The 12,022-nt window shown below is 36.2% G+C and overlaps 1 protein-coding gene across 4 annotated transcripts in view; it reads right to left on the bottom strand.

Moving 5' to 3' along the window:
• Positions 1-12,022, bottom strand: part of CADM2 (cell adhesion molecule 2) — a 571,727-nt gene that overhangs the window by 101,719 nt on the left and 457,986 nt on the right. For all 4 annotated transcript variants that reach the window (XM_068180588.1, XM_068180585.1, XM_068180586.1 and 1 more), the window contains 3 exons: positions 9,158-9,310; positions 6,500-6,637; positions 1,011-1,181 (listed from right to left, as the gene is read on the bottom strand). In XM_068180588.1, the coding sequence (XP_068036689.1) occupies positions 1,011-1,181; positions 6,500-6,637; positions 9,158-9,310 (462 nt within the window). The remainder of the gene's footprint in view (positions 1-1,010; positions 1,182-6,499; positions 6,638-9,157; positions 9,311-12,022) is intronic.

The following is a 12,022-nucleotide window of genomic DNA, read 5'->3' on the forward strand; positions in this document are numbered from 1 at the left end:
AGTCCTTGACATAGTTCCTTAGGAGCTGGTTACAGTCATTGAACACTTGCCTGCTTCAGGGACAACCTTGTCTGGTTTATAACAGGTTGATTGTACCTGGTCTAAAAAGAGATTCATGAAAGGTCTTTTGCCTTCCCTTAGTCTAACATTTTGCAGGTGCCTGTTGTTGCTAGCTAGGCAATGAGATGCACAGGTGCTCTCCAGAAAAAAACAAACAAACAAACAAACAAACAAACAGCTGGGCCCTTAAAAATGGTGAATACAAGTGAATATGAAAACATCAGCTGATGGTATCTCTCACAGTTTATACGTGCAAAAACCCACTGACTCAAAGGACAACTGACTTCAGAGTATGGCACACAGATACAAAACCATATTCATTCAACTTTGGAACAATGCACTGTGGAAAACATCATGTCCAGAAATGCTGTTGGAAAGAAAAATATAGCCAATATATAAAGATGCAATACAACTGAAGTTTGGATTAGCTAGATTAACAATTTGTGTGGGTCATGCCTAAAAATAAATCTTAAAGAGCTTTTCTTCCTGAGTCTGTGCTATTAACAACACTAGTGAGTTTCTTTAGCAGGATTCAGCATCATCAAGGCAATCTGCTACAAACTTTGCTTATTTATACCCTTGTTTCAAGTTTCTAGAAACTTTCAAGGAAAACTGTGAATCGTGATGCTCTTGATGTTTAATGACACATTTACATCGCTTCAATGATAACCAAAAAAGATAAATGCATTTTATTTCCACGACTTGTCAAAGAAAACCAAGAACTTAGTGCTCCCATAGTGCTCTCAATGGTAAAGCTTTCATTAAACTTTTTTGAGTCAGTCCTGTAAAATTAAAATAAAAAACACACTCAACCAACCAAATACAACCACATGATTTGGCTAAAATAAAGGTGTTATCTCTCTGCACAATACCAGAGAACTTTGCTCCGACAGACACTCTGAAACAAAACAAAACTATAAAAGCAAGCATGTATAATGTGAATTACTTACAGTGTATTTCTAGAACCTGCATTGCTATCTGAGGTGTAGAGTTTAGGGACTCATGATCTACTCTGCAACTTACAACTGCACCATCATCACTGCGATCTGCTAGGAAATCCAGCGTGCTGCTGACTGTGAATGTTTTACGAACTGCATCTTCTTCTTTTATATATTTAACATCTGAAAGAAAAGATAAACAGTTAGTTATCTTTTCAATATTTTTTGGAAAAAAAGTAGTCCAGCATTAGACAGCTAAATTTCCAATCACAGTTTTTGGAAAAAAACACATCTTTCATATATCTGTTGGTCTCTTTAATATAAAAGTAATTAGACTGCAATTATTCCTCAATTTGCTCTCACTATCAGAGTAGGAGATATATATTGAAAGAAAAAAATTTAAAACTGGTTCATTGATACCGCATTCAAACAGAAATTCCATTCTTTATTAGCTCTTGAATGTTTAGGTTCATATTTGATATAAATGTTCTCTGTAGGTCATCTGAAAAAGATTATGATCTTGTCCCATCCTCATTACTTTACGTATTCACAGTGTCACTAAACATTAAATTTCCCAATATTCTTCTTATAGCCTCTCACAGTAATGTAAAACATGGATATTACTGAAGCCATGTGCACATAGTCAGATTAATCCTGGGCTTACTTTATTCATTGATTATTCTGTTGTTTGGTTAGAATTATGCTAATTTACTAATTAAACTAAACCTAGGTATAGTCACCAGTGGTAATAAATGACTGTAAACAGAGCATGGCACAGTATTTACTGGAATATACAAATGAGTGCCAAGAAGACCAGAAATAAGATTACTGCAGAGAACTTCCATTCACTGCTTTACACCATTCTAAACTGACTTGATACTTTTGTGCAGATCCAGTTAAAAATCTGAGGTTTTAGCACAGACTTTGCAGTGGAGGGAGTTTTCAGCTTTGGTAAGGAAATATAATCTCAGTTCAAGGCTAAGATTCACATTCAGAACAGTCTGTTGTAAGAAATACATGCTAGATCAGAAATGAAGATCGAAAAGACTGAGCATTTGAGTTAAAATGTCTGAATGTATTAACTGGAACATGAGATCGTCTTACACACACTTTAGAATTGTTTTACTTGGTTTCCAAGTGCCTGTGATACTTATTGATTTCAGTTTATTTCAGAAAAATGGTAAGCTTGTTATATTGATTTATTGCAGTGAAAGCTTGAAAAGACATCTATAAATACTTAAACATATATATTAAATTACACTGAGATTTCATATGTCCTCTGTGCCCTAAAAAAGTGAGAGGTTTCAGTTTTACAAATTATACTAAATCCCATTAGAGAACAGAATGACCTAAATAAAATTTCCATGAAATATCAATTTTAGAAAGCAAATCTTCAATGGCTTAAGCTACATAGTTTTAGATTAAAAATACCTCTGACATCAGAGAGGTAGTCTTTATCATTGTCTCCAGACAGACAAGGACACCGTGTAGTTATAGAGTTTCCATTTTTCCCTAAAATACAATTATTTCTTGCATATGAGAATTTTTCTGCCTGTTTGCTGCTAAGCTTTAAAAGATTTCAATTTCTGCCATGGACACTATTAATATTTAGGGATTAGTAGGTAAGAGAAATATTGACCAGAGCTAAAACAAAGTTATTATAATCAAAAACAAATGTCTTCACTAATATTTAAAGCAAACACATGTGATTTTGTTCCCAGAGTTAGGTTTCCAAATTTAATAATAAGAACCTATATAGGTAACATTCTGTTTATAAGTAATGTGTACATCCCTTTGCTGACTGACTTCAAGTGGGGGACAGAAGACTCCTGAAAACATCAACAACTTTAATTTTATTGAGATGTTGTGGATTCTTAATCCTTTAGAAAAACAAAAGCAGTTAATTTCCTAAATTGATGTTTACAAGTCTCTCTCTAGGCATCTATTTTGTGAAAGAGTTCAACTCTTAGAATAAACTTCCTCTGCAAAAAGGGCAGTGATGAGATTCTACAAACTGTTGGCATACTCACCAACAGAAATTTTTAGCTTTTCCTCCTTATCAGCTGTATTTTCTTAGGTGTTTCTTCATGGTACATGAAGGTGTGATTTTAGTATGTTTTAATTGAGTGCAAACCCAACTGGATGTAAGAATGGTGGAGATCAGGTACTGGATACACACCATCACTCAGGACATTTTACAGAATTTTTAAATATGTTAGTTGTAGCCTACTGTTTCATTTGTTTTCTTGCTGCTCCTCTTTCTCCTAAATACTCCCTTGAAGAAAAGGTTGAAAAGAAATCCATTACACAAACATTTTGTGTGGGAAGCACTGTAATGGAACAGGCTGAAGGGATACAGCTTTATGGAGGAGGACCTAGGGGTGGTAGGACATGTTGAACATTAGTCAGCTTGCAAGGCTGAAAGCTAAAACCCACTGCCTTGCATCAGTAAAAGCACAGCTAGAGAGTCAGGGGAAGCAGTGCTTCTCTCTTTGGCACATGCATGACTACATTGAGAGTACCAGGCCCAGTTTTGGGCTTTCTGAAGAAAAAATGTACAACGAACCTGTTGAAAAACGCTGCAGTCAGTGGAGCTGTACAACGACATCTTAAGAAAGTTGATATTATCTAACCTGAGGAAGAGAAGACTAAAACCAGATCAAACCGCTTCTTTAAATTACATAAATTATGGCCATAGAGAAAAAAAGCCAGAATGCCCTCAGAGGTGAACAACAAAAGCTGATGGGCAACAAACATAAGTTACACCTAGACAAACTTGGATTATGTCTCATGAAATACCTACAAATAATGAAAACACTCCACAAGAGGGCTTCAGAATGCTGAAAAATCTAGCCCAGACAGAAATGTTTCTATGGAATGTCTGTCCTGTGAGACTTTTCAAACCTGAATTGGAGAAGACCTTTAGCCACTTGATTTAACCTTGAATAGATGTTAGGCCAAAGGAAACCTGGGGATCAGCTTTGGGCCCACTTCCATGACTTTCAGACAGGTGCGCATACACATGAGGCTTTATCAAATAATGCAGGGTTATATCTAATAAGTATAGATGTTTCATAGGGAAAATAATAAATGGAAATGATGGAATGTCCATCATCCATTGATTATTGCAAGCTATTTATAAAAGCATATACCTGTAACACACAGAAATACTCATCTTTTTAAAAGACAATTTTTCTGGTTTTACATAGCAGATACAATTTTTGTTTATATTTAAACTCTAGTTCTGACATGAAATGGCCTTATTATCTAAAAATAAAAAATCATCTTTGTTTTAGAGGTTTCCCAAGACAATGATCAGTGCCTCTCTGAAATCGTTGTGTATATGAAAATTAAAGAAACCTGCTCAAAGTATCTTAACCTGTTGCAACAAAATGAGCTTATTTAATTTTAAAATCCAATCTGCCTAGGAAAAGAGATATAAAAGAAAATCCATTCAAAATATTCCTGAAGCCTAAAAAAATTATTTATATAATTTTGTTGAAAGAGCATGTACAAATTTTGTTGAAAATAGGTATTTTCAAAATCAAAAATTTGCATTTAGCTTCTCGAGTATTTTTGCTCTTAATAATCTTCCAGAAATGTCACCAGAATGCTAAACTGCAGATCCCTTTGTTAAGTTGGTGCATATATGAGTGACAGAACACTAAACTAAAAGGTGTGGCACCCAGTCCTTCACATTCGGTCTCCCTCATTACTAACACTTACTTTATCAAACACTATTCCTTTATGAGATGATGATTTCTCTTTTGAGTCATAGCAATGGAGCTACAATTTTATAGTGGCTTTTTCCCCTTTGGTGCAACTCTGATCTCAGTGCATCATTTATATTCGTTTGCAGCATGTATAATACAGTGGAACACAATTGGATTTACTGGTGCTAGACAGACGAACTTCTAACCTTTAATGTCAGCTGCATTAGCATATCATTTCATATCTATTTTCTCAGATTTATCATTTCACCTTTTACACTGCACAAAGCTAATGTAACTTCTGCTGATGCCACTGCAGGCTGGTTAGGTTATTTTATTTCTAACCTTTGAGAAATGGCAATGTGCTCTTCAGAAGACCTAGAAAACTGAACTGAAATGAATGTGCTCAGTACTTTACTCCTATTTCTGGTTGTCGGGGTTTTTTTCCCCTTTATTGTTCTTTTTCATACTCTTTTTATACACCCTTTTCCCCCATCCTATTTTTTGTTTGTTTGTTTGGTTGGTTGGTTTTTTAAAAATCCCTTTAGGAACTCTTGAGAAAAATAAATTAGTTAGAGTCAAATCAGCAAATTGTTTACTGGCTTCAAGTACTTGTCAGCTGAAGAAAGGCAAAGGTATTACACCAGATTTTAAAACATAATTTTTAAAGTAACATATTTTCAAATATGTGTAGCCTTGCTGTTAGGCCAACTGTATCAGTGTTTTTCTTATAGTATTGACTCTTGGAGTTATTTCCAATTTTAACATGCCTTGAATATGTATATTCATCATGCCATCTTTTCTGGAGGACACAATCTGTGCTGTGCCATGTGTGTTAGCTGTGCTGTTTAATTCTTTTTACTTGCGTTTGATTAGATGCTGCCTTTTGCATCAGGAAGCTCTCTTCACTGACTCATTAACCAATGAGGATTTAAAACTATTCCAGCATTTTTAAGAATATGGAGTAGAAAACTAAGCTCTAAGCAAAGAACATACCAAGTGAAAAAGAAGATGGAAAGGACATAAACAGCTTTTTAAATGCAACTCTTTCCTAGCTCACTGCATCCTTGAAGGCAAATCCTTGTTGTCAGCTTTGGTTTTAATAACTCAATGGCTTTTCAGTTACAGCAGGCTTTGTCCAACTCCCCCCACCCCCTGTGAAGTTTTCCTGATCCTCTTTGAAGTCCACCTTCTCCCTCCTCCTTGCTGCAGACTGCAAGCATCCTTGCCTCAGCTGGAGATTCCGAGTTTCCCAGCTGAGACTCCCTCATTTGCTACATCCTGGCTCTCCCTCACCAGAGCAGTTCCATAGGTCTCCTATAGGAAGTGCATTCTCCTGTCTCCTCCTGGTCACATTCTCCTGTTCTGCCTTACCTGGTCACATTTTTTAGGGGAGTGTAACCTAAAGCTGGGAATTAACTAAATCAGACATACCCCATGCTGGAATGGCACAAGAGAAATGAAAAGGGAAAATATCAGGGATGAGTGGTCTGACTGTGATAATAATCCAGAAAACATTTCTCTATGAAGCCTCACAGTTAAGTTTATTATGCTGCACAGAGTTCTGAGCAATCCAAAACATCAGTTTTTACTATTTGAAAAAAACAATAAAAAGATGGTTATAGGACCACTACAGTAAATTACAATCAATTCTTCATCTGTGTACCGTCCCCTACTCATTTCATGACTTAATAGGAGCAACTTTACAAACACAGATTAAAGAAACCATAATTCTACAGATTGTATAGTTTTGACAGCTGGAGAAAATGAGACCAAAATCCTTTTAAATACCTTTAACTTCTTTGTCGTTCTTGAACCATCTGATATCAGCTGCTGGCTTACTCCCAGATGTCTTGCAAGTGAGCTGCATCCTCTCTCCCTCCATAACTGGTGAGGTAAATCCAGTAATTTGTGGCTTCTCAGGAACACCTAACAAGCAAACAAGCAAAATGTCTGTGATGGTGTCAGCTGCTGCCACGAATGCACGACCAGCTTAAAGTTCACTTCTTCATATGCTCTAAATTCTGGAAACAGGATAATTAATTCCTCATGCCTTGTCAGTTAAACCTTTTTCCTATTGTAAATTATCCATCAATCTGAATTGTAGTTGATTCTAAATAAATAAAGTAAGCAGGAATTACCTAATTTTCCAAGAGAAACATTGCATTTTAATAAATATCTTATCTCTGTATATTCTGCATGCAGGTTTAGTCTGATTTATTACAATATTTAAACTGCTCAGCACAGCAAGCAGGAGACAAAGCACATTAGAAGCACTGCTGTGAAAATTAAGCATTAAACTGGCAACAAAAATATGAACTGACCTAAGCTGAGAACAGATATTTACACCTAAATAATAAGACTTTAATAAAAAAAACAGGGAAGGGTGGGGGTGAGGGGATAAATACAGGAGTCACTTTATCTTTAGAGGAACAAAACCAAAACGCCAAGAGGTATAATCACAGCTCCACCGACTCCAGAGAGTTCTTCAGCTGTATACAAGTTCTTCAGAGCATATCATATGATTTGGACATACCATACACATAAATATCCAATTTGGAAATGGTTGTTTTTCAGTGAACCATGGAAAATTAAAAAAAAAAAAAAAAAAAAAACCCAAGAACGAAAAACAAAACACAAAGAAAATTGGGAAAGTTTTGATCGCTGCGTGCATAAATCCATTTAACTTATGAAGACACTAGAATAACTTATTTTAAAGTAATACTGATGACAGTAATTTAAAAATCTCCAAAAATGTCAGTTATATCTTGCAGCTACAGTGCTTTGGTGCATTCACATTTGTGACAAGATAAAGGGCTTGGTCACAATAATTGATCTAGTGCCCTGTATCTAATAATTCAGTTTTTTCTACATCTCTTTTCCAAAATGACAGATTATGTACAAAAAAGCAAAGCAGCATCACCTCTTGCATAGTATATCCCTTTAAATAAATCTAGTCCTCTCTTTCAGGGCAGAAAATGGTGTCTACTACAATACCTTGATGCTAATTTTCTAATCAAAAGCAGAGCAATCAATAAAGAGATTATTAATCCATAAAAGGACAGTTTATCTGATTAAAAGATGTAATACATTTCACTGGCAAAGATTCCCTTCTCCAGCAGCAAATGTTTTAAGAGTTTAAAATGTTCCTCTGAAATAGGAAATTACAAATACAAAATGAAAAAAGGCAGCAATCCTAAAGTGTGCAGCTTTCCCTCTTGGAAGGTAAGTAAATGATGTTGGGAAAACTTCATGAAACCCTCCCCTAAAACGAAGATAAAGCTTAAAGGACTGTTAAGGATTAAGTTACTTTTGTTAATAAATATTGGCTAGATATTTTGGGGGTTTTCTTGTCTTTGTAACACCTTTCTATGTCTTTCTGCCATTTAAAAGGACAAACTGGTGCACTCCTCAATTGTTTAGATCATGAAATGCCTCTCTACAGAAGGAAGATTAAGCATAGGCAGTTGCTATTCCAGAATTTTTGCTTTGAGTGGGTACTTTTTGTCCTTAATGGCAAACTTGTGAAGATTTTTGTAAAATCATCTCACAGGGACTGAAATGGAGATGCATTTGATATCCTAAGCACAAAACCAATTCCCTGTCTGGATTAATGTGAATATTACTGCAACAGAGAATATCTTACATTAGTTCTATTAAATTCAACTGTCTGTCCATCCACATATAAAAATAAAACAAAAAGAAAGAAAGAGTAATGTTCAGGGACAGAAAAAAGGAAAAAAGAATAAAAATCAATCTCTAAAATCATATAGCCTTTTAGGTTCGCAGGTGTGTTTTAGTGAACTATAGCAATTTTGGCTGATTGGGCTACTGACATTCATAGAATCATATAAAGCTTTGAGCAGAAACTTTATTTCCTGGGCATCTCTTGAAATCTATTGCTTTTCTATGTGTATCTGTAACCTTTGGGGAAAACAGCAGAGCACTTCGAGGATAAAGCATAAAAGAAGCGGCAAACCCAGTGAAAATTTGCACTTTATAGACCAAAAAAAAAAAAAAAAAAAAAAAGCAGAATGAGCCACAAAAATGCACAGCTAAGGAAAAGTGATAAAGCTCTAAAGCCCGTTTTGATTTCATGCTTTCTGATTTTCTCCCCTTTGCCCTATCCAATAGATTGTCAGGAGATGAACACATGCACCTTCCCTGCACTCGTGGTGCTCGGCATCTAGAGGTTATGTCCATTTTATGGAGCACTCGTTCCGTGGTGTTTGTGTGCTCCCTAACTCATTATCCTGCCACGGTGCAAACAGTAAGAGGCATGTTATTTTTCAGCCCAGCAATATGAAACAATAAACATCAGGGGAAACTAGATCAGACGTTTACATTTATCTTCTGCCAAGCCTTAGAAAAGTTCATTCTTATCATAATTTGCCAGAGCCTGAGGAGTTTAACACTTGCTTCTTTCTGCTCAGCTCATTTTGTACTTACCGAGGACGGTGAGGAAAGCCTTGGAAGTTTTGACAGGCATGGTGAACAAAGAGCAGGTGTACTGCCCTTCGTCCGACAGGGACACGTCGCTGACACTGATACTCAGCTCGTGCCACGACGCTCGCACCAGCTCGATTCTGTTGTCCCTCAGAGCTGAAAAACAACAAAAAAATCGACATTACTGTTGGATTCAGCACGTGAACAAAGCGTGGGGTGCTGTACAAGAGGCTTCATGAAGGTTCCTAGACAAACCAGGCCCTAGAACACAAGGGTGTGGACACAGTTGTCTATGCAGAGCAGTTTGTTTTCTCTGCGGAATAAAGTGGAAGAGTTGAGCAAGATTTTGAGGGGTGTATTGAGTGATTTTTAACATATATAAACCTAGAAACTACAGTACTTGAATTACTGGCCTTCCTCTGAAAATCCCAACAATGACTTTGATTTCTTCCCCCTCACAGCTTTGTTCAGTGCCTAAAATAAATCCTTCCCAAAACCAGCTTGTTTTCCATGTATTTAAAGATGTTGAGAATCCTGTATCTAGCCCTGCATAGTTTGCCTACAGATTTTTCCTATGTCCATTATTACTAATATTGAACTGGAATATCAGATTTCTCAAATTTTGTAAATAATTTTTTCTTATTACTAAGAGACTGAAAGTTCCACTTATACATGCATGTATAGTACACTTAGCAATTGAGGTAATTGAGTACAGTGGCTTTCCATTTCTGATTACACATAAAAATATGATCGTTTCTGTTTGCATGGAAGCAATGAGGGAGAAGGCTCATGTAGATTCACTTAAATTCAAAATGTCACTTTAGTTAATGCTTTAAAACTGAAAGTATTTTATAACCTATACTTAGGTTGACCTCCATTTTCTATTGAAAAACTGGCAAAACATTCCCAAACATTCTATTTTTCTGCAGTAAAGTTGCTTCAGGAATCCGCAGGTATCATCCAAGCCATTCCACAGCATAGAAATACTAATATCATAAGTGAGAAAACACTGTAATTCTCCTAAGCAAACAATAAAAAAGCTTCTATAACTCAGGAAGTTTAGCTGTATACCTCTAGATTGAAATGTCCGGCCTGATAGTGTGTGAAACTTCAGTGAGTCTATGTTTACAGCAAACCTCTGAAAGTCAAAAGTAAAATGGGACTAGGATATTTATCAAGACAGTTGAACAAAGATGTTCAAGTCCCTAATGCTGCTCCCTCTCACCTCTTTCCAAAGTCTCCAAAGACTCTTAGATGTGTCTAGTATACATCTTCCAATGACAAAAATAAATAGAGTTTTACTATGGTTCTTTTGCTACTTAACCTAGATGTTTCTGCCCAATTGCCGTCCAAGTCAATCCAGGTAGATTTACACCAAAATAAGAAGAGACAGTGAAGAGTCAGCAAAAGCGTCTCATGAATTTGTCTTCTTCTAAGACTGCCATTTAGGTTTGTTCTCACCAGAAAATTTCAGCTGAATTTGCTGATTATTTCAGGGTAGGCCAGCTAAAGCTCAGCTTCATCTTCTTCAGGTTCTGAGGACTGAAAGGTGGCAACTTAATCATGCCTAACATAAAGGCATGCCTTGAACTTCTTCAAGGCACATCAAAAGGACTGAGGCTGTGTGTAATGGACACACTCCAAACAGAACTGAGATGTTATCTGGCCAGCCACAACAAGAAAAAAAACCCCACAATTATTTAATTTATAATATCAAGTCTAGATAATGATGAAAAGAGAAGTAACCTTAAAGGAAACAAGAAAGTGAACCAGAAGCCACAAAATGCAAAGCTGACAGAACAGCTGAGAAAAACAAGCTCAGGAAAACAAAAAAGCACATAAAGCAAGTATCTACCAACCCCAAACAGCAGCAAAGCTGGTTATTTTGGCTTTGGCAGTCAAAACTCTTCACAACGGTGAAGCTGTTGCTGACCAAGTAGATGGGGACTCAGAATTCCTTTCTCAGATTGTCAATTCTAGTCAGAGGCAAATGAGCACACAAAAGAATTGTAGTTTATTTCATGTTACTGACCTTCCAAAAAAAATTAAAAAATGATTTATGTTTTTCCAAATGGTTTGATCCCCACGACACGTGTTTACATAATTTGGGAACAGCAGAAAAATGGAAAACCAAAACAAAAAAAACAGACCAAACCCAAAAAGCCTCTCAGCACTCCATAATTTGGAAGTGGTGATCTTTTTCTCCCTGTAATCTGAAATTATTTTAAAAATAATGCACTATATCATTTTACATAGTATGTTACTTTGTTATAATTTTCAGTTGTTGCTGCCTTGTGATAAAGATTTAGGTATCTGTTGAAATATTTTCCTACAGATGGGACAAAGTGTAGAATTCCATGCCCTAAGAAGAAAAGTAAAGAATTCCACTACAGCACAACTGGCCTACAGATGATGCCAACAGCACATCGTTTTGATCCTACAACTGAAATACAAACTGTTTCCATCCGCTACATTCCTACTGCTCCCCTCCCTCACCTCCTCCCCTCCACACCTTTTCTAACCTTTGTAAAATATAAAAAACAGCTCAGTCAATTTTGTAGAAAGCTGGTAAAAACAACCACTGGTCAAGAGATGAGATCAGATGTTCCATGTTTCATTACGGAGTGGATTTTTATTGAAAGAACTGCAAGAAAGTTTTCTAATGGAAATATCAACACAGCCTTTACAATAAATGCTGCAAAGAGCATAAACTCCTTTGCAGGAAAGCTGTTTGTCAGAAGCATTTTTGTAAGAGCTGGGTCTAAAAACAATTATCTCTTCCATCATTTTCAAACCTGAATATTTGTAAGTTTCCCATCTACGCAGATGACAAGGAAACCAAATTTTACTGCTACAGTTCAGACAAGG

Source organism: Anomalospiza imberbis, chromosome 2 (assembly GCF_031753505.1).
Source record: "Anomalospiza imberbis isolate Cuckoo-Finch-1a 21T00152 chromosome 2, ASM3175350v1, whole genome shotgun sequence".
Classification (NCBI taxonomy): Eukaryota; Metazoa; Chordata; class Aves; order Passeriformes; family Viduidae; genus Anomalospiza; species Anomalospiza imberbis.